Source organism: Pezoporus flaviventris, unplaced genomic scaffold (genome assembly GCF_033815535.1).
Source record: "Pezoporus flaviventris isolate CSIRO_AGI_PZ_B2104156 unplaced genomic scaffold, CSIRO_AGI_Pfla_v1 ptg000031l, whole genome shotgun sequence".
Taxonomy (NCBI): domain Eukaryota; kingdom Metazoa; phylum Chordata; class Aves; order Psittaciformes; family Psittacidae; genus Pezoporus; species Pezoporus flaviventris.
In genome coordinates, this window is record NW_026892579.1 from 58,332,283 (window position 1) to 58,359,070 (window position 26,788).

At 41.6% G+C, this 26,788-nt stretch overlaps 1 protein-coding gene across 3 annotated transcripts in view; it reads right to left on the minus strand.

Annotated features, from left to right (window-relative positions):
* PELI1 (pellino E3 ubiquitin protein ligase 1) overlaps window positions 1-25,944 on the minus strand; it is a 43,995-nt gene extending 18,051 nt beyond the window's left edge. Inside the window, exons 1-3 of one of the 3 annotated variants that reach the window (XM_061461453.1) lie at window positions 25,814-25,924; window positions 25,121-25,172; window positions 13,853-14,017 (exon numbers count right to left, since the gene is read on the minus strand). In XM_061461453.1, coding sequence (XP_061317437.1) covers window positions 13,853-13,907 — 55 coding nt within the window. In that variant the 5' untranslated portion in view covers window positions 13,908-14,017; window positions 25,121-25,172; window positions 25,814-25,924. Of the gene's footprint in view, window positions 1-13,852; window positions 14,018-25,120; window positions 25,173-25,813 lie in introns of all 3 variants that reach the window. The other 2 variants (XM_061461454.1, XM_061461455.1) reach the window with 2 other exon arrangements.
* Between the last annotated feature and the right edge of the window lie 844 nt (window positions 25,945-26,788).

Consider the following 26,788-nt stretch of genomic DNA (forward strand, 5'->3'; position numbering starts at 1 on the left):
ATTCCTGTAGGATGCACATTTGGAGAGGCAAATCTGTATGTGCCAGACCAGGCTCTGAGCTCATTTCTTACTCCACTAACATCAAAAATCACTGCATCAGACCAGTGGGTGGGATAATTTAAATGTCTGAGCCATAAAAAAGTGATCAAGTTGCCACAGCTTCTAAGTTACTGCCTTTTAGAACTGATCATGCAAGCATGATACAACACAGTAGCTTAACCTTTACATCAAGCATTACATCACAGTTGTAGTGGTCCAAGAAGGTGCGTGTGGTTATGCTGGATCAAGCAATGTATACGCAGGTTGACAATTGGCATTTCCAAGTTCTATAGGTGACTACTGCTCCTGCTGCTCCTTCCTTGGCTTGCCACCTCCATTATTCAAGCACAACTTTATGGACTGGTGTCCCTGATTTGTCCATGTTTTTAAAAGCTGGTTTACCTGCTTGGCTGTTTTCCAGCAGGATGCATTTTCCAGTTCAGCTCACAGCATAGCCATGCAGTAGCACCAGCAGAACCAAAGGCAGGAAGGGGCAGCCACATCAGCTGGCAGCACTCAAAGCTAAGCACTGTGGAGCAAGGTTTTTGTTCATAATGCCATAACACAGTGTAAGCTGCAACTCCACGTAAGTCAGCTTCACTGCTGAGAACACGGTCAACATACACGTTTTTATCTCTCCTCAACCTGTACTCCGCATCAAACTTCCCCTAAGTAATACAATAAAGACGTCCTCATTCAGGATCTTGTCACCTACCTGAAAAACTGCAGCACACTTTGCCATAGGGTATTCTGGATAATAAAACTATACATAGGCTCAAAGACTCTTTTCTCCCTGCTCCTGTCATAGATTCCTAACCATAAAGATATCACTTTGTTCCACAGAAGTGACTGAGCTATAGCTGCTGAACACTGAGAAGTGCTTGGAGAAACACTGATGTACAGGGGCTCCCTTTTTCCTACTCTTCTTCTGGCTACTTCATACAGAGATCTGGTCATTGTCACGGCTATCAGATTACTAAACTGATAAAGGGTTTATGGAAAAACCAAAACAACACACAAACCCCAACTATTTTAACCCAAATCATGTTGCTCATTTGTTTGTGGGTTTATTCTGTAAACCCACTAGGGCAATGCAAGTGAAAGGGATGGGAACCTTCTGAACCCATCTCATCCATAAAGCCAAAGATCATCAAGCCACATTTTGAGATTAAAGTTGAGCCCTCCTCCCTGCCACAAATCAGCAGCCTCACACTATCGGCACATTGATCAATCTAGCTTTTCCACTTGTAACTTGCAGAACCTTAAAATGGCACTTTTTACTGGTGTGGAAGAGTCATCCAACTCCACCTGCCCCATCACCTTCAAGTATTTTATACTTTGTCCTGGCCTATACAATGTTGGCAGCTTTAATACTGCTTAATCAGGGATAAGGGTTTGGTTATGCGGTTTGCTTTTCAAACAAAAAAACTCCACACACATCAGGACTGTATTAGTATCACTTAACACACAGATAGGGCAATGAGAGTACAAAAGGTGCTTTGTGTTCAGGTATTTAGCTGTAGTGATAAGTTACACTGGCATGACCACTTCCAAGTTGCATTACTTTTCTCACACAAGCTGTAACACTTGAGTTGTACTGTACTTCCAAAAGTGTTCATTCTAAAAAGCAGAACTCAACACCAATTTGCTGCTAGAGTTCCTTTATTTTCTCATGTTACAGATGTCACTGCTCAGAGTCCAGGTTGATAAACTTGTGGCTTACTTTATGCAGCAGCCATGTAAGAATCATAGAATGATTAGATTTGGAAGGGACCTTAAAGCTCATCTAGATCCAATGCCCTGATACAGGCAGGGACACCTTCCACTAGACCAGGATGCTCCAAGCCCCATCCAACCTGGCCTTGAACACTGCCAGGGATGGAGCAGCCACAGCTTCTCTGGGCAACCCGTGCCAGAACCTACAGAGTAAACAACTGCAGGTAGGTATGCCTTCTACTGCCCAACCCAGCCTCATGCAGATAACAGTCCTTATCTCTGCATCCCACCTCCCTTCATGTTAGTGACCCACAGTACTCTGGAGCACAGCCTTCTGCTGTCAGAAAAATATATCACATAATGCCCTTGTCACAACTAATCATGCCCCATCCTAAAGCAGGTTTTTGAGGGTTTATTTTGCCCCTAGCCACAGTGCCTCTGAACCTGCAGAATTTGAACCATTTTGGTTCTCTGCATGTGTTTACTCACAGCCATGTTCTACTCATCTGTTCTTGTGTCAGCATTAAACCTTCTTCATAGTGAAAGAAAAGGACAATGATTTCCACTCCACAAAGTGCTCTGCCTTGAGGACTGGAAGCAAACGCCTCAAGCATGCTGTCACTAGGCAAGATATCTGATTTTTCCTGGAGCAGAGATGCTGCCAACCATGCCAGACTAAAACAATGAAATCTGTAGCTCAAGATATCGCTGCTAATTTCATGAAGTGATGCTTAACTGCAGGGGAGGTTCTTTCCTTGAAGTTGTTAGAGAAATAAAGGGCTGTATCGTCATGTTCTTCTATCTGACTCAGAGCAGATGCTGTACAGTTTGATATAATTACGTGATTTCACATGACATTCAAAACAGGCTTTGAAGAGGAATGCATTTCTAGCTGTATCAATTAAAAAGACTGCTTTGCAGATACGGGCAAAGGGCAATGCTATGTCCTCTAGCATGCAGGCAGCTGAGAAGCCTGAATGACAAGCTCCCCATCCTAGAGGTAACCTCATCAGTATATTACTGCTGAATTTGAGATGGACATTTTAAACACGTCTGTTGATAACTTTATTTACCAAAATAGGCAGGGAGCACAATAAAAACCACACACAGAAGTGCTTGAAATAGCTGCACAAGAGGGTGCTGAGGAGTGCAGAGTAAAGGAAACACTGCGAAGAAAGAGTGAAAACATGGAAGACGAGGATCTGTAACGGTCCCAAGGGAGAAATATATTTGTACACTTGATACTGAAGGCTGAGCATGCACTATACACCACCTTCACTATTTCCCATACAGTCAATGGCTGAATTCTGATCAAAGCCAATGAAAGCCAAAAAAGACAAATATTTCATGAGTTGCAAAGCATGAACATATTAGGGGGTTTCCAGAAGTCTAATCCAGGTGCTAAGGGGGAGAAGAAGGAAGATTACTGACTTGCCCTCCCCATTAATCTTTCACTGTGTTATGTCACATGTAATCTCTGTTCAAGGAGCTCCTGAGTTATACAGTTAATAAAGTCATACTACAGTGTTTTAAAGAGATTGAGGGGTGGGGGGGAAAGCAGCCTAAAGCCAGGAACATGTTATTTAGAGTATACAATAGAAATGCTAATCAAATAATCTGCAGGAAGAGGAGGAGGGAAGGAAATGACTTAATCCCCTGCACTACTGTGTGGTGCCTTGTGGCAAGAAGTAAGAAAACTCTTGTAAGGGCCGAGCTATAACAATGGACCTTTGTTTGCTAACAGCTTTCAGAGAAGAACATTTTTCTGCATCTCAAGTTTCTGTAACATGAAGGGTAGATGGTACTTTATGAGCTCTTCCAAACAGACCACTTCTGGAAGGGGTGGGAGAGGCTTACTAGCTTTGCAGGGCAGCTGAGTAAAAGACACAAGTAGAACCTCATGTTCTTAAGGCACAGCAAATTCTCCTTCAGACGGATTTGCCAACTCTAAGATGTCTGTCATCCAACAGCCATGCTGATCCTTAGGCAACTGTGGAGCAATTTGTCTCTGAAGCTGCAGTAGCCTAGTTACAGAGGCAACAAATCATCACACTGCAGAGGCATTTCCCATGACAAGTCATACTCTGCTATTAGACAAACCTAATGAGCATTTCTTACAGAGCCCTATTCCACCCTCGGATCTCTGTGTGCTTGCATCTTGGGTACAACAGGGAAGCCTTTCTTCTACTCAAGGACAGCATGTTAACATCAATGCATATCCCATCCTGCAGACTGGAAAAAAAAAACAACCAACTGGCCCTCTGTCTTCAGTTTGATCTCTGCTTTAGTAGGCACATGTGGATTACAGCACTGTACCAGCTAAGTATTTTCAACTTCCTAGGGGACAGACCCCATCAAGAAGAGTGCATGCAAAATTCCTGATCCTTGGACTGAGAACGTACTTCAAAGTTAACCTTACATGAGCTCTAGGAATCTCAAGCAGGAATATAGAAATACTTACAGGGCAGCAGGACTACCGACTCTTATGTGCTTGCATGTTTCCAAGAGATTGAGTCAACCCCTTTCCTCATAAGGGACTTGACAGAATCACAGGGTAATTCAAGAGGTCATTTAGTCCAACCTAATGCTCAAAACAGGAGTTGGCTTCCCAGATATCAAGTTATAATTGCAAGAGACTGGGAGCTTTAAGTACGAAACAGCCTCTCAAGATGCTCATTCCCTAACGAAATAGGAAAAGGATACTGAATGCTGGACAAATGTAGATGACAAGCAGTCTTGCAGACCAGTGAGAAGCTTCATGTTTGTTCACAGCCTCCCTATGACTGATTCAGCATTCACTTAAAATAAAACCATTGGCAAAAATGACTGCAAAGAGCTTGCTGTAGCCACACCAAAGATTGTTTGGGCTGATTAAAACTTGAAGAGTGAGACCCAAAGCATACCCTATGCTTTACAACAGCTTCACAAGAGAGATGTGTCCCAGTAAGCAGCTCAGCACTGGCACTACAGAACTCTATTCACAGCAATCCTTGCCCAAGACATTTGGGAATTAAACTGCTCTTAAGATGGTGTCATGGTTTAACCCCAGCTAGCAACTAAGTACCATACAGCTGCTCACACAATTCTCTTCCCCTGGTGGGATGGGAAGGAGAACCAGAAAAAAAGATAAAACCTATGGGTTGAGATAAGAACAATAGCTGAAATAAAGACATAATACTAATATAGTAATAATTGTTATGAAAAGGGAAACAACAGAAAAAGAGAGAAATAAAACTAAAAAAAGACAAGTGATGCACCCACTGATCAATGCCCATTCCATCCCTGTGCAGCAATCAGTGCCTCCCAGCCAACTCCCTCCAGTTTATATACTGAGCACGATGTGCTGTGGTATGGAATACCCTTTGGATAGTTTGCGTCAGGTGTCCTGTCTTTGCTCCCTCCTGGCTTCTTGTGCCCCTGTCACTGGCAGAGCACGAGAGACTGAAAAGTCCTTGATCAGGGTAAGTGCTACTGAGCAACATCTAAAATACAAGTGTGTTATCAACATTAAATAAAGGCTACATTCAAAAAAACACAGCACTGTACCAGCTAGTAGGAAGAAAATTAACTCTATCCCAGGCAAAAGCAGGACAGATGGTCCTTCGCCTGGCTTCTCAAGAACAGCCTGAAGCATCAGACATGCTGGATTCAGAAAAATCCGAGACTGAAAGGTTGATAGGTAAGGCATCATTCTGAAGAAAACACACTCGTTTCCGAAAGGTCAAGCTGATGGAAGCCATCTGCTCAGTCAGAAACATGCAGATGTAGTTGCACCAGGCTTCCTTCCAAGACAGTAAACTTGAGTTTCCCTGGTACCTGGAAACAGCTATTGTGAAAGGGTTTATTTCTTATTTTTAAGTTCTCCAGGAACATTTTTGGATCTTGAAAACTGCATGCCAAATACCATATCTGCAAGTTCAATTAACCTAGGCTACACACCAGCACCTACTTCCTCAAAGAACTGTTTAGCTGTATTTCTGTGTTATTTGAACAGCACACCTCCTGACTCACTGAGCTTCAGGTATTATGGTTTCCCCTAAATAAAGAAAGGGAGGCCCAATTTGAATGAATTTCTACGATGCAGTTTTCCTGCTTGCAAAACTTTTAAGGTACCTTCTAGCAGAACTAGCTGAACCTGCATTACCTGAAAGTTCTCGTTCCCACAAAGCTAGGTCGTTTGGCCATGGACTTCTTCAAAGTTAAAACAGTCTCTAGTAGTAACACATCTTTGCTTCACTTTCAGTGATGAAAACATTACACATAGACAAGCAAAAAAAGGACAGAAAATCTATTCAGTTATAGTAATTCAACTCTAAGTGGTTGGCTCCTGTCCTCCACACCCTCACATCCTAGGCAAAAAGATATCTTAAGAGAGACAGCTTTAATACTGTTCAGTACCGTTTCAATTCAACTCCCACATCACACAAATGGCTATCTTAAAATAAGGCAAGTACCTTCTTACTCAGAGAAGTCATGAAGCACAAAAGCCAAGTTTATCCAATAGAGTTTCCCTCTGCTTTATCCTAAATTCTGCACCACGCTGTTACTACACTCTCGACACTCACCATTTCGACTGTAGTTTATTTGCAATTCCAATAAAAAAAGCACTGGATAACCTCTACACTGCTCTCTTCACCTCTGCATGTGAATCTTCCAATTCTATAGTTCAGACCTGAATATCTTCTAAGTCACTGCTAATAAATGCACTAGCTTACTATGTTCCTCCTCACTTCAAACTTTGGATAGTCTTCATATAAGGTACAAAACCTGTCCCTTTCTAAACATATCACCTCCAGCATTTACATATAAAAGCATATGACCTACATACTGTGGGATACCTGTCAGAGGTCTGCCTGCTCTCTGCAAGTCAAGTGTCAGGTTTTTATAGTGGCCTGATAGTATATATTACAGCCCTATACATAAGTTAATATATATTAATAACAAATATTTCTGACATTCAAGCATGTCTTTTGGGGAATATTTTAAATAGTGTTGTATAAGCTCCAGTACAGAACAAAGGTTACTTTAGGTAACAACCCAAGAGAACAAGAACTGATTACTTTGCATAAGCAGCAAGTTTCTAATACAGGTACACTGAAATACCTCCAGATACATTAAAAGCTCTCTCTTAAAGAACCAGCTTTCATGCTAATACAACTTGTATTTATACATAAACAGAAGCCAAACTTTTTTTTGCACACTTAAACCTTCCATGTTCATTGCCTCCTACATCCAGCAATTTAGGCAGGACAAAGTTCAACTATCTCCCCCACCTCTTCATGTTAGATCACTTGCCTATTTCCACTTTGTTACTGCTAAGAGAAAGAAAATCCCATGGTATTCAATTATATCTTTTCTTTATAATCCCATGGGCAATACATGATTTAGCATATCTAGAGAGGAGCAATACTTCCTACACTTTAATCCAATTTGGATAAGAGGTTTGCTGCTTATAAAAATAAACCAGCAGTTGCACTTTACCTCTGCATAGACACTAACACTCAGCAACATAAAGGTCATTCCCAAGATGATCTAGTTGAAGATGTCCTGCTCATTGCATGGGGGCTGGAACTAGGTGCCCTTTGAAGGTCCCTTCCAACACAAACTATTCTATGATTCTATAAAGAGTAGTACGAATTCAGGGCTAGGAATGACTTCCCTAAATTTTACTCTCCTTGGTTGAGACAAGAATGCAGTTTCTTGTTTACAGGTACAGGAGGGAGCTGCTAGGTACTCTTGGCTTTGCCACATGTGACTTTTGGCATTATTGTGCCAAATACATTCTCACACAAAAAGCCAAGGATAGAATACCTCAACCATGGAGATGGAGCTATACTACTTCTACAGGGACCCAAGAGACTTTGGTCTGACCATGTGGTCCAGTTTTAATTAAGAGCTAAGGAAATCATTACATTTAACATTTGACTTACAGTTGGATGCTTTCAAGGTTTCACTAGTTCCCAATTTGCTATGCATACAGAAAAAAAAAAAAGTTACCTTGAAATAACAAAGTACCTAGCTGAAAATGGCAACTCTTAAGTTAGTCTGCTCTTCAGTTACAACCAGAAGAACGCCAATGGAAAAATACTTTCAAGTGTGTGGGTCATGTAAGATACATTTTTGAAGCACACCAAAAGGTATTTTTGTACCAAGATAGGGGCAGGTTTGTGTTAAAAACAGCCATGATCTCCAGAATCTGTATGGCTTTCTCTCCTCTCAGAGTATGCCACTGAGGAAAGCAAAACCAGACAAAAACCTAGCATATGAAGACAGAATTAATGTTAAATTGGTGGAGTATGGGGATCCCGATGGTCACTGTGTCAGAATGCTTTCAAACTGTGCACTCAATGCTAGGCAGCATTAAAATGTTCAGCTGTGAGTTTTATGGCTTGCCCTTGCATTTTTAATGATAAGCTGCACCATCGACCCTTAATGAAATTACATTAGCAAGGCAGTTATTTGGCTCTTAGTAATTCTACTAGTGAGGAAAGTGCTCCTGAAGACAAAAATATTCATGTTCTTTCTTGATCCAAAGTCGGTGTGAATACAAACCTTCAAGATTTGGCCTAGAAATTTATAAGATTCCTAAAACTAAGGTTTGGGGACATGTCTTCAACTTATTTCTCCTCATCCAATGCATGCTAAACTTCTTTCCCACATAATATTCTTAAGCAAAATAGCTCAATAATTTCTTCTAAAAACCCTACATGCTTAAAGCTGCATATTGGCTCGACTGGTTCCCTGGAGGTACAGCTCGTATTTCAAAGTTAACTGAAGAAGCCTCAAACCAAGTGTAGTTCAGCATTCACAGATTGGGCTACATTTGTATTGGCACATGCACAAGAAAAATCTACATCTCTTTCCCATTTCAGGCATTTCTCTGAGATGCAAAGATAAATGCAAAATTATCTTTAACACTTGCAAACTCACTTCTACAATTACCCTGGCTTTGCACTTTGTACCTGCATGCATTGAGGGGCAGGCTTTAAGCAGTAAAGAACTATTCATTTTCTCTCAAAGAAAACTTTTTCCATTCAGGAAATAGGAAACACTTTTGGGGAAATATACTGAAAAGAGCATATAGTCACAGGTCTGACAGCACCAAGACTAAGCAATTTTTAAATAGCACCAGACTATTCAGAACACAGCAGTACTTTACACAGTTTCGAAATCAATTTCACATGATTTACAGCATGCACTTATTTATTAACCAAAGTGACTGGTTAATATAATACAGACTTCTATCCTTCTGAATCCTGATAGAGGTTGAGAAGTTTCCACTTTAACTCATGGTGTGCACTCCCAACACCCTACCAATAGACTACTGTTTGGTTATCTTCAAGTCCACCTCTGGGTACCAGAGAAACCTTAAATCCTGTTTTTCTAGCATAGCAAAGTAATAATTAAGGATGAAGGAGCTGTTTCACTTGCCCTTTTTTAGTCAGCTGCTCAGCGCAGACTGATTCATTCCAAGAAATCTGGCTCTTCAGAAGTAGGCTTTGCAAGGTTTAGGGGTAGAGCAGTCCTCTCAGGACTGACATTGTTTATGAACATTTTACTCAATTACTAACAGCTGCTCATCCTGAGCACAGTGGTGCCTCGTTCCACACGCATTCAGGAAGGTTTGTACACGTCCTGCTCGCATTCAGTTTGCTGCTTGTCATTAGTTAATGTCCTGCTTAAGGATGTTTCGCATCACCCGTTTGTGGAGCAGAAAACCAGCACGCAAAGGGCAACACACTGCAAAGGGCATGAAGAGTTATAGGCAACCAGCTGGCACGTGTTACGAGGTTACTACCCAGACTCAGCAGAGATGTCTGACCACATTCAAGCTCCTGAACCAATGCAAATCCAAAGTACAAAATCACACTTAAGGAAGCCCATACAAGTAATTAACAATACAACAGACATGCTAAATAAACTAAAGAACTACTGGTATGACAAACTGATACTGAACAACCAGAATGAGTTTATGAAGTGTCAGACGAGTGAAACAAAGTCTGTGAGTCTGTCAAGCTGATCTGCTGAGACAACTAATAGGCAAGTTGCTCCCTTCAGCAGCATGTATTGCCTCCATGCAACTTAGTGGCAGACATTTGGAATTTTGAAAACAAGTTTTCCAAGCATGCTCAGTCTCCCTTCAGCAACTTAGTTGTAGAAGTAGCTATAGAAGTAATGTATATTATCTAAACATGAAAGAAAGACTTTCTCTGGCTTTGCAGCCACTGATGTACTTAAGCACTTCAAAACTCTGACGCCATTCTGTACTTTCAGCATTTCTCCGATGGAAGTGTGTGAATTACATGTCCCCAAAATAAACTCTGAACTACATAAATAAATACAACACTGTCACAAGCTCGCCCTCCTGTAGTCTCTCTTTTATAATACTTATCCCTTGTCCGTAAACATGATTGTTAGGACAAAAACATGTGAGGTCAGCAGCACCAAACAACTCTGAAATGCTATCAATTCTATGAAACATAACACAAGGAGTGCATCAGCTCCAATAATTTTCTTGGCATTTTCCTTTTAGTAACCACATTCAAGCTGAGGCTTTTTTTACTTATTAGAAAGGGGGCACTGCATTATAATGCAGAGAAAAGAAAGAAAAATAGGCAAACACAAAAAAACTGTCTTCTAAAAACAGTCTACACTTTAAAACCAATCTGTGACTTAAGCTGTTTAATTTGAAAGCACAGTTTAATAACATGGTGGGAAAGAACTGGTAACATTAGATGCACAGCTATATAATTTTAATTATATTTAAAAATCTAATGAAGTTACAGTAACTACCTCATATTAGAAATATTTTTTTTTTTAATTACTTGAGAAGGATACAAGCATCACAGCCAAAATACAAGAGCACAAATGTTGACACAAAGCTGCAGTCCTGAAACTCACCCAACAAGAATCGTGAGTTATTGCTCAGCACCTGTGGAGCAAAGCACCACTTCTGGGAATAACTGCATGTTCCCAGTTTTGCAATGAAGAGTTATTTCTTACTGTTTCTGGTATTAAAGCTAAGCATGCTCATATTTGCTGCACTGGGGTTTGCAAAAGTCCAGCTGTGGGAGTAAGCATGTATTAGTTGTTGCAGGTCTTTTTAAGAACAAGGTTGAGCTTAACATTGAAGTGTTCAGGAATTCCTGAGCTTCTTTTTATATTCAGACCTGTCTTTCCAGGTCACCCCCCCCACATTCAGCAAAATGAAAAGGTTAATACAATCACAGTAAATGTAATTTCCATCCTAACATCCTCATGTTACCCATTCTTTATGAACAGATTTAAATATCAGTGTTTCCCAAAGTTGTGGCATGGGGCTTATTCCGTAACTTTTGATAAAGAAGTCTACTTAAAATATAAAATTCTGACAAGAAAAAGAAAGGCTGCAATCCCTACCCCCAAAACAATACCACTATAGCTGCGCACACTGAAACAGCAAGACCTGTCTTTACCTGCAAAAATAAAGGTCCCCAATACAAAAGTTAAGCAAAAATAGAAGAAGACCTAATACAAAGGGCATTGAAATATTACAAATAACAACTCTCAGTGAAGTGGCAGCCAACTGAAATCAAAGCTTGTAAGAAAATCTTTCTTGTTAATCAGAAGCAACACGGAATCTCTGACCAGAAATGCAGAGAATAATCTAAACCAGCTCCAGCATACAGACAACTGCATCCTTTGACAAAACTTCAGCCTTTCAGATAACTGCTTACAAACTCAACATGCTACAAAGATGGTTTTTACTATGGAACAAATGAAGAATCTCTTAATTTTTTAAAATGAAAATACAAATAAAAATACTCCTCGCAGCCTATAAATTTAGCCAAGACTGGAACACTGCAACAAGATCCTCTTCTTTAAGTGTCTTTTTAAAGCATGCCAAAGCCATTAGTTAGAAGGATAATCTAAATAAAGTCATTGTTAAAAAAATAAAACTACATCATACCATGCCTGAACAGCCAAAGAACTGGTCAGGGAGGAAGGATTATTTCCTGGCACAGTAATGTAGCAACAGACCAAGTTCTCCCTCTCTTTTTATTATTGTATTAAGCCTTCACAATGTTTCACAAAAATAAAACTGAGGTTCGTAGCTCATCTGTTGAACAGATGATCATTTCTATAGAGCAGCAGGACTTTGTTTCTAGGCGTACAGTGCAAATATCAAAGTAAAAACTTACTTAGCAAGAAAAAGAAACTAAAGTCCAGCTTCTGGGTTTTGTTCATCTACCAGGTCACCTCACCAAACCTGATACCTGAGCCTAATTATGCAGGTGCAATTAAGGATTCAGCTGCTTTGAAGGCAACTGAATTAACCAGCGTAAGCGAGATTGCTATCAGCCTACCTAAGCAAGACTGTACTAGAGCAGATCTGGGCTGGACATGTAATTTAATTCACACTCTGATTTCTGGAGAAGCCTCAGACCTTCAGGATAATTACAGTGCATCAGAGACAATGCTCAGTGTCAGTTATAGCATTTAAGTTGTGTACTGTTTGTCTGACAGAGATGAAGCACTCAAATGTGAAGTTACCTTCCAGCTTCTCAAACCATCAGCTTCAACTTCAACTGTGTTCCACAACTCTTAAGGAATGACACTCTTAGTGAGAGGTTTTTTGCTTATACACAAGTATTTGAGCACTCAAGTTCTCTCTGACCCACCATTTTTCATTAGATAGAAACTTCTTCCTAACAGATGAGACTCTTGAGTTGGTAAAACAAACCCCTAACAGCTACACTATTATTAAACCTCTAGACCACACTGTACTATCTGTTGAGCTTCACCTTGAAATGCACTGGCAGAGTTAACGAGTTCTGAAATAAGAATTCACTGATGATAGAAACTTGACAGAAAATTGAGAGGCACAGTGGAATACATAGCTGATCAGAAGCTGAAGTAAATATGCAGCACGAATTCAAGTCAGCAAACTCACATGAAATAAATAATGAAGTGTCTTCTACATTTATAATGTTTTGGGCTGTTAACCACCAATACTGACTGCTCATAGCCAATTTTAGGACGTCGGCAATTGAAACAAAAATAGCAGCCATTGAAGTACTGATACCTTTGATCATGAAAAACATTATTACGATTAGCATCTTACGCCTATTTGCTCCAATCCCCTGAGATGTAAAATAAAACTGTAAACATTTTCAAAGTTATATGCCAAAAGACTTCTCACTATTAATCACACGCATTATACTTGAGGTTGTATTCTCAATTTCACTCTCATTAACTTGGTATGAAAACCGGCCCAAGCAAGGAAAAGTTGATGCTCTCGCACCACCACATTACTACCTTGGTACAAGCAATAGCAAGGAGAAAGCAGCTGTTGTCCTCAAACCAGAGGGCTAAGGAAAAAGAACAAGTCACAGATACGTTCACAGACAAAGTTATGGAAAGCAATGCAAGAATTTTAAGCCTACCACATGAGAAAGGTATATAGTCAGTCTAATGACAAACTTAAGACACAGCTCCCTGTTGGAAAACTCCTTGTTTCTCTAAAGTTCGGGAGAAAAGTCAGCTTATGGAAAAACTCTGGCAGGTCTGGAGAAAAGAAGGGTACGGTGCTGCACAACTCAGATCTGGGGTGGGAGTTATATGTATTCACAGCCCAGGGAGATGGGAGAGAGAAGGCATCGCTCTCAGCAGGCAGTAATAACTGGGAAACAACCTTCAGCAGAAATCCAACATTAGGGCATGAGAAAGTACAATTTGGTACAGCTTAGGAGGCCTCTCTCTAATATAATCATCTGTAGTTTTGTAACAGCTGGGAGTGGTTGCTGTATAGAGATGCTGTCCAATAATCAACTTAAAGCATTCTCTTTCCACTTTACAAAGGACATTGTTTAGAGAACAAATACTGTTACAGACAGTAACAGCAAGACAATACCAACAGCTTGTATTGTTCTACACTTGTACTTCTAGCAACTAAACTCAATCAAAATCTTGAAGAGGTAAATAAAAGGTCTATTTTAAGGGAATTCTAGAATGAGTCATTGAATTTTCTCCACAAATTTTTCATCCAGAGAAGGAAGTTCATGTGCAAGTAGAAAAATGTGTTCTTTTAGAGCAACTGTGTAGTGGGGAAACTCACCGTGTCCAAGAACCGCGAGATTGTAACCGCACTTCCACTTGGATTTACGATACATAATCAAAAGCCACACTTGCAGAGGGAAAATGACCTGTTGATGATGGTGGCTGTCAACAATGGGTTCAGATCAGTTAGCTGCTAGTGCAGACAGGACAACATTTTTCAACACTGCGAGAGAAAGTCAGAGTGAGACCATATGGTTAAGCCCCATCCACATTAGCACCAAGCAGCTAGCATCAGCAATTGAGAACTGTCAGCTGGGAGAGGAGTGGTGAGAAGTATACCTGTTGCTCACAGCCACTGTAAAGAATGGTTTTGTAGAGATTTATCAATGTTAGTTCTGCATCTACTGGAATAAATGCACTTTGAGAAAATACAAACAGGTAATTGCACACAGCATGTCCTTGTGTCCAATCAGTAATCCTAGTGCAGAGCAACTCAAGTACTTGGCTGTTTAAAGTATTCAAGGAATTCAGATACCAGTTGGTTTCAGCATGCTCAAGAACATATTCTGGAATTATACTGGGTAAGTTTTACATTTGCAGAAGATTGACAGTTACAGGTAAGCACCAGACAAGTACTGTCAGCAGATACCCCAGCTGTATGCTACACAAGACCATGCAAAATAAATGGATGAGATAACTGGCTTTAACTTCAAACTACTTTGAGTAGGGGGAGCAAGACTAGATGATCCCCAGAGTTCCCTTCCAAAACAAATTCTTATGATCATTGACAAACCTGGCCACTAATGCAGAGGCACGAGCTTTCATGCAGAGACTGAAGCACTGAATCACACTACTATTATCACCTACTCTCACAACCTGCAGGAATGCCTGCACTTAGTTGTTACGACTAACACAGAGCAGGAGCACATCCTGTAGTTAAACAATTTTAAGACAGCATAAAATACCACTGCAAAAGCAGCAGTCCTGCCTGTCACCCTGCATTTAGATGTAAGGTTTCTGCACAACCACAGTATCAACAGATTCACGCCCCAGTCTGTTCCTCAGTTGGATTTACCTGGTTCCACACATGCATCTGATCATAGACCAGGAACAGAGAGCTGGAACCACCTTTCCCATAGTAGACTTTGTGTTCATTTCCAGGAAAAAAGCAAAATTATGTATTTTTAAATGCATGGACTAATTAATAGTGAGATGTTAGAATCTGTTCCTGAGCAGTACTTAAAAGCTGTGTTTAATCTTGAAGAACAAGGGAACATAGCTACTCCTATTCTTAACTTTGGAGCTAATTCTCTTTTCTTTATAGTCACTCTTCTATTCAACTTACTTTGTCCCTATAAGTAACAAAAGCTACATTCATCAGCAAAACACAGCTTAGTACAACAATAATCTTATTAGCATGCATACTGAGTTAATACCAAGCTTATATGAGGATATTTGAAAATTAAGCTTGAAAACAAGCACAGTAACAGCAATAAACTAAAAATTTCAAATTCTGACTCAATTACACGCAACATTATTCTGCCTTCATCAAGTTTCGTAATTTCCTGTACATTTCTCCATAGGACTATTTTCTATTACTTTTTGCTATGCTTAGGGGTCTAAGACTTGGGACAAATTGAGACAAGAAGAAGGCAAGCACCATTAGTCTACTCGCTTTTGCAGCATAACGTTTCTCATAAGAACTGGTGCTACATCACCAAGATAAAAATGACCAAAGCACTTTTGGGAGGCAAAAATGAGGCGCGGTTTGTCTGCTAACATTAATGCAAGTTACTTCCATAACCAGTTGCTACAATAAAATGTGAGGTATACATTAACACATCTTAGGGTACATTTGCAAAAACTCTTCTACCAATAATTGTTTCAAATCAATCATCTGGTTACACACTGGGAAAGCATCTTCTAGCACTGTAGAAACTGAATAAGGCCTCAGCAGAGGTTCCAGAACATGTGTGCCAAGTTGGAAGGGAGACAGGTGGAGGACAGAAAATGGGGTCTCTGAAGACTGTGGGATGGTACCTGAAGATTGTCAAAGCTGAATTGATGCTTCTGAAGACTGATCACCACCCTTACGGAGTAAAGTCTGAACTATAAATTATGGCTGAGGACTAGACAACTAAAGATAAACTTAAAACCCCACTCAATCCTTTGGCATAAGAGCTAGGCCGAAGAAAAACTGCTGAGTGCCATGGTTAAGCCTACAGTGAAGAATTCCCACTTACTTCAATTACAGTAGTGACTATTAATATGGAGTGTAGAACTGCTTGTGATTTTAAGCGTCTGTATCAAGAGACACCTCTCTTCCCCACTTACATACATGTCTTTGAAGAGCTGAGCAACTTTAGTGACACTAGCAGAAGGTAAAGTTGCAAAGCAGAAACCACAACAGGCTATACCTTGATAGAAGGAAGCTCAGCAGGAGTAAAAGAGTCAAAGGGGGAAAACCCAGGCTTCACTGAGTGCCATGCTGTCCCACACCAGCACAATGGAGGGGAATCCTGCTCTACTCTGAGGGCTGTGAGCCACCTGGGCAGAAGCCATACTTTTGCACAGCTACTTGGCCCTGAGGGTTGAAAATAAAAGATGAACAGCCAAAATACAAGGCCAACAGACACAGCTCTCAGGCAGGGATCAGCAGACCTGCAGTATTATGAACACTGCAGCCCATGCTGGCTGGCTGTTTTGCACTATACCCTATCCTTTCCCTCAGCTATTTCCTTCCTTTCTTTGTCCACCTACCATAGCTCCTATTTGTGCTGTTTCTCACCCCTATCTCTTCCTTTTTTTGTCTCTACAGAGTCCAAGGTCTTAAAAGCAGGCTTTAATTCATACAGCCTACAAGCACTGCAAAATTAAAGTTTGCAATTTTTTGTATGTTTAGTTGATTGTAACATTAATTTCCCATCTCAGCTTTTTATTAAATTGCAGTTTCTTGAAAGACACTCAATGGACTGTGTTTATACTACTACCCATAGTCACAGTAGACCAGTCAGTATTAAAGACAAGAGTTCACAAATAATGTAGTGTGCTGATGTAGCTTCTATAAATGGAGAGTTTGGCCACTGCAGAGACGTCTAATCTACGGCTCTCACTCACATAAACAGTCTGCAGCCACACAAATAAAGACTGTCAAGATCCTTCCCCAAATTCCTGCAGGGAAAAGAAATTAAAATGATAGCAGATTGGATGGAACAGTTCTAAGAAAAATCAATAATGGTAGCTGTAAAATCTAAAATTAACGTAAGTCTGGTTTTGATGCTTTCAGTACAAACAGTACATTAAATTTGGCATAAGCCCAATGGAACATGAAGTTCTTGTGGACAATGTCTGCCAAGAGCTAGAAATATAGCACTTAAGTCTTTAAAGAACAATCAGAGAGGCACAGACCATTTCTACTTTATGCATCTGAAAAAAAATTAAATCAAGGTGATCTTTCTGAGGGAACATTTGTATTAAATCTAATTGGTGTGCTTTGTGCAATACTGAATTGAGTGAATGCCAACCGGCAGAGAATCAGTATTTGTCATTTTATAATGACTTGTGACAAAGGTTACAAATAACCTCCCCATATCCCAAATCACTGTGCTTTCCTCCTCAACATCAGGCTTGAGTCTCAAGGTAAATTCTGTACCTGGTCCGTGGTCATGCTGACACATCTAAACATCTGACACAGTGGAAGCAGAAGAAAGAATGTGAAGAATGAACTCGGGGAACTCACACTGCACTATCATTTTTTTTCACCCACCTTCACATTTTCTGGTACTTCATTAGTTTACATGCCTCAGAGCAGAGCAAGATTTGATTAGTAACTGAATATTAATTCTCATTTCTGTGGCAACCTCCAAACATTAGCAAATTACACATCAACACACCTGTGAGTTTCTAACCTTTATTAAAAATAAGGACAAAAATAAAGCAGAGGAGAGGGGGGCAGACAAGCCTAACATCCATCTGGGGCTTTGGAGACATCATCCATCATCCCAACACACAAGTTCCTCTCCCCACCACCTCCCACACACTGAGCTCTTAATTGGACAGGAGGGTGTAGTGCACTTCTAGCTTTGCTAGGTTTTCTGCTATTACACATGGGAAAGCTTACACATCCTTTCCCCACATCTCCCAGGGATTCAGAAGGGAACACACCCCTCCTGTCTTTAAGGCAAATACAAGCTGCTTGCATAGAAGGATCGCAGCACCAGCTCTGCCTTGGGAAACTGGCGAGCAAGAGAAGGGAAAACAGGCAATGTTACACTTAACATCTGCCCAGAGTGAGGCAAGAGTGAGTGCCCTCTCACTCTATACGTAAGCCAAGCACTATCTAGATCTCTAAAACTGCTATTTCTTGATGACTGAGGTTTTGAAACATGTAACAAAACAGCCAGATAAATCTGACTGCTAATCCTCTTCATTAATAGCTATAAAGTAGCAGCAGCATGCCTGCAATACTTGCTGTTGTGGACGCTAAGAGACTGAAAGACACCAGACACTTGCTACCCTTGCTTACTGACAGGATTAATAAGCTCTTCTCCCTACAACCAGTCCCTCTTGGCTTTAAGGTAAAGGTTAATTCTTCCCTCATCTTTTGGATCAGGCTCCTATCTCTGCTGCTGTTTAGACACTGCCAACTTGAACTCGCGCCTCCCCAAAGTTACAGTAAATGAAAGACACCAAGAAATAAGCTTGTAACACTTTCCCTCTAGAGGTAGGAGTTTCTCTTGCTAACTACGCGTATCTCAAAACAGTGAAATATGCATAGTTATTTCAATGAGAAAAAAATAAATAGTGTATAAATAGGCATAGAAATTCAAAAGCAGTTGCTACATCCAAGTCACAAGTGGCTTATAAGCCCCCACATTTTACTACAGCATCCTGGCCTTTCTTAGTCAGTAGTGAGGTACAAGGCCCTACTTTGTTTTCACATCTGCTGCTCAGAAAGCCCCAGACAAAGCTAATACACTGGCCACAACACTGATGAAGTTGTGTTACATCTATATAAGTGTGTTTATATAAAATATATATATAATGGTTTAACTCTTTAATAGGTGCAGAGACAGGAGATTGGAGCAGGAAGCAGTCCTTATCTGAAGTGTCAGCGCTACCATCACTCTGTTTTCCCATACATGAATAGCCACAAATTTCCTACACATGAGGAACTCTATGTAGTTTGTCAGAAGATTTTGACATCCTTGGTAGCCTGTTACGTTTCCTTTCCTAAACTCAGAGTACTTGCCCAGCAGAAAGCAGCCAGACCCAAGAGAAAGCAGATATCCTACCTGTGATATTAGCTAAGGGTTGAGGCCACTGTAGTCCCTTTCACTGTAGAACAGATGTTCAAAGTCATCATGAAAACCAGCAGCAATGTAAATACAGCAAATCAAATACCTACGTGCATTTACTTCTTCCATGTTGAGCATTCCTCAGAGCATTTAAAGTGGCTCAGGGAAAAAGCAAACCAAGCCAAACAAAGAAAAAAAGTGTATTAGTGGGATATGGCGGAACTGACATATTTTTAGAATTAGCAGTTTCTCCCAAGAGGTGCATTACAGAAGGAAAATAAGCAACAAGTTCTTTAAAAGGAAGCAAATTACTTTACAGTAATCCTCCATGTGCTATGAATTTTGGATTTTTCCCTTATCCTCATACCAAATAAATAGTTGAGCTACATGACAAAAGAACCATTACTTGTTTTCCCAGCTGAATCTTGTGTCAAACCATGATTAAGGCAATATTTATTCTTGTAAAAATATTGTGCTGAGCTGCAACTGCTTCATGAAAGCGGAAGGAATATCAAGGTGGCATCAGCCAAAAATCCCAGTATACATATTAACACTTCAGGAAGAGGAGCCTTGAGATTCTTAGCAGGAGTTCCTCAGGAACCACTTAACATTATTTAACATGACTAATTTGTCTTAGGACAAAGAAAATACATATGAAGTACTCAAGTTTGCATGAGTTTAAAATCAAGTCTTTACTAGTTAATACTGCTTGACCATCAGAAGCAGAAGGAACTGAGGACAGGGAAAGCAAGCACTCTGGGGCAGATCTGTAACCATCACAGAGGCATGATCCTAACACTAGAAAAGGAGCTACAAATACATAACCTTAAGCCTAGTTTTCCTATTAGTTTAATGTTGCCTTAAAGCATTCCAATGGACATGATGGTTAAGGGGGCCATATGTGCAGGCTACACAGACATGCTATTTCCCTCACCAAGAGCCCACAGTTCCACACAGGTACTTTGTGTGCTGCCCCAGCCATTGCTGATCACTTCTTAGACAAAGATGACTGTCTGGATGAAAGCATTTCAAGCTAGATCTAACATGGAGATACCAGTGTGGTTGCCCTGACCCAACAAACAATTCAGACAACACGAATCAACAATATGAATGATTGTGAATCAAAGAAATTCTTCATTTTAAGGCTGGTGAGACATTGGAAAGGGTTGCCCAAAGAAACTGTGGATAATCCATCCTTGGAGGTGTTCAAGGCCAGGTTGGATGGGACTTGGAGCAACCTGCTCTAGCAGAAGGTGTCCCTGCCTGTGGCAGGGGTTTAGAACTGTATGACCTTTAAGGTCTCTTCTAACCCAAACCATTCTGTCATTCTATGATCCAGGTCTAGGGGTTACCATCCTAGAGGACAAGCTGGCAGAAAGAAGGGGGAAACTAACTCAACAGCTGCTACTTTCCAGTTGCAAACTACTCCAGATGAGCCATCAGACAATTAAAAATAGAAATAGTGCTTCAGAAGCACTGAAGAGGCAAGCAGGACAGGGCAAGATGCTCAAATCAGATCACTAAGTTTGCTCTTGCTATGCCTCCAGAAACTCTTGGGAGGCCTTGAGTTCCACTGATGCTAATGGCAGATCTTAACAGTCATCTTAAGGAAAATAAATCAGTCCCTTTGAATTTGATGTCTACCCCCCCAGACTTTGCACATGAATTAAGGAAAAGAGGTATTCCAGCTCAGGAAAAAGTATTTTTAAACATTTGTAATGAAGTTCAAATGGTTATATAGCTGCAGAAACACTGCATACAAGCAACTAAGTACATCCAGGCAGATGAATTAGTTGGCAATGGAAGAAAAAACTCATTGATGGTGGTCTACTTAAGGACAATTTTGTCTAGGCAGGTTTTTGTGTTTTCTTTATAGTGTGGTTTTTTTTCTCTTTTGTGGTTTTGGTTGGGTTTGTTCGGTTTTCTTTCCCATCTTCAAGTCCTAGCTCAAATAAACTATTCCCCAAAGAATCTCAACCAAGCAACTTGCTTCAATCCCATATCTTGCAAGCATCTACAAAATATTTTTGATACATCCCACACAAAACCTCAATCAATCCACAGAGCAGCATTCTCTAGTAGCTATTCATATTATGATCTATCCTAATAACAAAAATATTTTCTGTATCACTTCTAGTCTTTCTAACTTCAGCTTTTTCTTACTTTCCTTGCTGTTCATTTCCCTGCTGTCTACAACACGGAGTTTCAGCCACTACAACAAATGTTACAGACCCACAAATGGAAACGCAGTGTTTAGTGACCAAAGCTTTTCTGCCAAAACCACCACACTTACCTCCCTGAACACTTAATATGTAAACTAACAGGCTGACAAAAGCACTTTATCAGCAAAAAGCTTGTCTACATCTGGGATTTTGATTAACTTTTGCAATTAGATTGTGCAATTGCTCCCCTGAACACATACATGCCCACCCTAATATAGCCAGACCAGCACCCCTCTGGCCCAAGTATCTCTGTACTATTAAAAAAAAAAATAGCTTTTCCCAAAAGGAACACTCTTCTCCCTTCTAAAAACACATTTATGCAATAGATCTGCTACAAACAGGGTCAGCACAGAAAAACATCTGGTTGATATAGCTGCACAGACAACATCAAGAAGGATCAAAAGTGTTTTGAGCCAGCATGATACATATCCAAAGTCTTCTATAACATACTCTACTGGTGAACAAGGAAAGTACTGCAATGTGTCAACTGAATGAATCCTCTTCTCAACAGGAATATAATTACGGGACCAGAGTAAGAGGTTTTGACTGCTCCTACTCTGACAACTACCATATACCTTCAATTAGAAGAGTAAAATTATAGGACACTCCCAATCCTGAAACCGCAGCCAGAACTGCAATGCCAGGTTCAGTCCACTGTGCTCTCGAGTAAATGAGATTCAAGTACAAAATTCAGCATTTATAGCAGTAAGTACCATGGGTAGCAGTCAAGTCAATATCATTGAATTCATCAGCATGAATTAAGAGACAAGGTTAGCAGATTAACTTTTATTACCTGTTCATGAACTGAACCGTGCTCCTGCATGGCAGGGACTGAAGGATACTGTCAATCCTTAACCAAACACTTCCACCCAGGCACTGAGTTCACTCTGAATCAAACAAGCTGCAGAACAGTTCACACTTGAGCCCACATCCCAAAACACCACCTCTCAACATTTACACCTAGTATGCCAACCGGGAGACATTGGTGGAGCAAGACTGGTATTGATAACCACCTACCTTCAGTACAAAGTGCCAGCAGAGGACAACAGACTTTCCCTGCAGAGCTTTGCAGTCAACTGTTTCACATCCATTCATGACTACAGGGTTATTCCAGAAAGGTAATTTTGAACAGCTAGCAACATTTGGTGCTCCAAATCACATGACACAGGTCAGCAATAGAAGTCTACAACACAGGGCTCACCTAGGTATCCCATAAGCTGTGCAAACTGACTTGTGCAAAGCACCTCTTCCTACTTGAAACAAGATCTCCTTTTCAATCAATAGAAATACAGAATACTTGGAAAAGAACATATTCATAGTTCAAGGCTGTAATTTTTCTGCAAATCAAGTTATTGTCAATAGATTTACTGCTCTTAGGAAAATGCTGCAACAGCATACAAGCTTGCCTTTCTTTAAGTTGCAGGATGATTTCTAGCATGCCAAAGAGCTTTTGTCTTACCTGGATTTTGAATCTATTGATTCAAACATTTTAAACAAGAAACACGATCACTTGTGAGTATTAATTGCCATATCCATTACAAAACATAACACACCACGATGCCTCAGCTACACAATGGAGAGCCTACAGCAGCATAGGGAGAGGGAGATCCATCCCAGGCTGCCTATGGGCCTCCAGAGAGGCATAGAGCCACTTCAGCTTTGCCCAGCTGACATGATTTGCACTTCATGGGATCAGACCTAAGCTGCTATTTTACCTTCTTCCCCATGAATCTTCCCATCCAGGCAGGCTAACTAGGCCCAGTTAGGGATGCAGTATTAATTTCATGAGAATTGAGGGACTATAGTAGGAGTATGAGATATACTGGTGCATCCTGTTAACCTCTAGATTGAAAGGAAACAATGCAGATCAGATGGAAACACGCTTACTTTTTCCACTGAAACTCAGCAGCATTTAGCTGTGCTCGACCTACTTCCTACACCATCTCTTTGCTGTCACTTCCTTTGACAGTTTGTCAGCATGCTTTTGAACCTGGAGATTAAGGAATGAACGTCTGGGAAGCAAAAGAGCTAGGCTTTTTCCTCTTGATGTACAGTCAAAACTTTTACAGTAGAACCAGCCAGCCGCACAGTGACCAGCTAGCAACAAGTACCTCCAATTACTGGCATCCTGCAGGAATTCCTAATCAACTGTGTAATTTTGCTTACAAGTACGCACTTAAATGTGACTGATTTCTCATGAAACACCCTCATTCTTCCTTTTTTAGCTCAGGGTATAGATTAGCATCTACAATCAGCTTTGGGTTTTCTGCTTTCCTGTATTCCAGAGTTCCTGTCTGAGAAGACATTTTATACCAAGATATACTTCCAATTAGTTCCTTCCAAATGAATAAGTGTCTTAAATACTACTGGCTCCAAGCAGATGATGCTCTATTTTGCATCTACAAACACAATCGCTAACCACAAATCCTGAAGTGAAAGGATCCTGTTTTCCATGCCTACTTTCTTAATAGAAACCAGCATTGACACCAAAGTACAAAACAGAGCAGGCAGACTTTATACTAATATGTAAATTCTGCTTTAACTGAAATACTAGTAGTTACTTAAAACCTTAATTTCCAAGGTGAACACTAGCATGGCGACCTGAGGTGTTGAGAAATACTGTGTTTAGTAAGAACAGAAACATTATGCACACTTCACAAGACTACACTCAGCGTAACATAGGTGCTCCTACAAGTTTAATTCATTTGAAATAGGAGACGTTTAAGCTTAAGGTAGCTGCCTATATACAAGCAAAACGCATTCCTAAAGCTTCCTGCCAGGCCATTCATACGTCTTCAAAAGAGTTAGGACACTTAATCTCACACAGCACTAAACGGGTCTATTTTTCCAACTAGGAGTGCTCCATTTTCTACATACTGGGGGTTTTCTTGTGGGGAAGGAGGCCAGGGAGAGGAGAGGCGCAAGTGTCCCGTGCAGACGCCTGAACTACATTACTCACTTCAAAACTGTCGGCCTAAAACATTACAAAGCCACACGGACCGCACAACACATCTGGGTAGCCTATTCAAGCTGAAGCTTTCATCTCCAACTAACCTAACTGGCACAAAAAGCAACAGGAGATGTATCATCAACAGGTCATCTGGCCGCTTCTTTGTAACAAAAAAAAAAGCCACGAAAAGCTGCTGAACAGAAACCGGAAACAGCCTTTTTTCTCCCCCCGACTCCCCCCAACGCGTGTTCAAAATGGAAAATATAAACCCATCGTTCTCCTAACGCTCTAGCTGAAATGCTTTGTAATTTTACTTGCCGAGTGCTGTTTTCAAGGCAGGGGAGTCCCAGCAAACACGAATGGGTGGCCTTTAAAAGGCCAGGAACAGGAGTGCAGTACAGCTAGGCTGCTTTTTGCTTGCATGTATTCTAGAAGCTGCATTCTGCAGAGATGAAGTAGCTGCAGGTTTTGAGGGGGTAGTTTAAACAAAAACAAAGGGGAAAGGAAAACCAGCGCAGCTTTCAGTATAAAAACATAGCGATTGCTTTAAATATCCTCTTTAAGAGGCAAGAAATATTCAGCTGAAAACACAACCACTCCTCCTCTCCCCAGCCTTTTAAAAACCCTTTTTTCCACGGCTGTTAGAGGCAGAAATGTTCCCCTTCTATCAGCTCCTCCTGAAACTGCGTTATTTAACTATTTTTTTTGGAAAAAAAAAAGGCAGAAAGAGTGAAAAGAAAAACCCGACCAAAGTTGCGCTGGATGCCAGGGTGCTCACAAAAGAGCCGAGCCTGAAGATCTGAAAGAAACATTCCAAATCCCTCCAGAAGCTTAAAATTAAAAAGGACACAACTTACCTACCAGCTATCTGGATTCCTCCGGACTGAAACAACATCAAATTCGGGCGAACTAGGGGATAAAAAATAAAGAATGAAGCTCTCCCACCACGATTTTGTAGGGTAACAACAGCAAAACAAAACCCCCCTTTGTTTTGTTTTCACCCGCCTGCGTGCAGCTCCCATTGAGCGCTCCGGCACAGGGGGCTGCGATAAATGGAGCCGGGACTGGGGCGGGGGGGACTCATTCCCCACCGAAAACAAATATATCGCCCCCACCGCCCCCAAAACCCACCCCCGATCCCGGCAAAGCCGCGGAGCGCGAACACAGAGCGAGTTCTTGGTCTGTTTTCCTTTCAAAGTGGTGTTCTTCCCGAGGGCAGGCGGCTCGGCAGCCGCTCCATGACAAAGAGCTTCCCCAGCACATCCAGCCCCGGAGCGGGGCTCGGCCAACTCCGGGTGGGTGGGACGGGAAAAAGGACCAAGGAAAAAGGGGGGGAAATAAAGAATAAAAGAAAAAGAGAACAAACTCCCCAAACCCCGGATAAAAAAAAAATAGAGAATTAAGGTAAAGACCGTAACAAAAAGGCAGCCCCGCCGAGGCGCAGCACAAAGCGGCAGAGAAAGAGGGTGAAGGGGGGGAAGCAACCCGAGGAAGCGGCCCCCAACCAGCCCTCACGATACAGGCTCTGTCGCGACAGGCGCGATACTCACCCTCGGTAGGAAGGAAGCTGGAGAAAGAGGCACCCCACGCCAGCAGCAGCAAATCCCCCGGGGAGGCCCAGAGCAAGGGGGAAAGGAAAAGGGCAGCCTCAGCCTCCGTCCACCGTCTCCTCACGGCCGCGTGAACGACGATAGCTCCGGTCGGGCGAGAGGAAAGGCAAAGAACCTCGGCAGCGCTCCCCGCAGCCCCTGCGGGCTCCGGCGGGCCGGTGTGGGGAGCGACAGACGGGGAAGCAGCGGCTGCAGCTGCAGGGAAGCGTCTGAAGAGAACACCCGATCACCGCCGGCTCCGCACCTCCTCCCCTCCCACCGCTGCTGCTACCGCCGCCTCGCCTCACCGCGCCACCCGCCCTCTGGGCCGGCAGCCGCTGCGCGCTCGCGCACCCCACCGAAGGGGGCGGGGCCACGCACGGCGCGGCGCCACGCCCCCCTCCAGCCCCGCGGCATGACGGGAGTTGTAGTTCCCCGGCCGCGAGGGTCTTCGCTATGCTTCGGTGTGTGTAGGGGTGGGTACTTGGGTATGTATATACACGTGTAAATATGTATATGTGAATATGTATATATGTGTACATGTCTGTATATGTGTGTCTATGTCTGTCTATGTATGTATAATACGTGTGTATACATAGAAACATAGAATCATAGAATGGTTTGGGTTGGAAGGGACCTTAAAACTCATCCAGTTCCAACCCCCTGCCATGGACAGTGACACCTTCCACTAGAGCAGGCTGCTCCAAGCCCCATCCAGCCTGGCCTTGAACGCCGCCAGGGATGGGGCAGCCACAGCTTCTCTGGGCACTCTGTGCCAGGGCCTCAGCACCCTCACAGGGAAGAATTTACTCCTAATGTCTAATCTCAGTCTCCCCTCTTTAAGTTTAAAACCGTTCCCCTTTGTCCTGTCACATGTAAGGCCGTGTACAAAGTCTCTCTCCAGATTTCTTGTAGTCCATTTAGGCACTGGAAGCT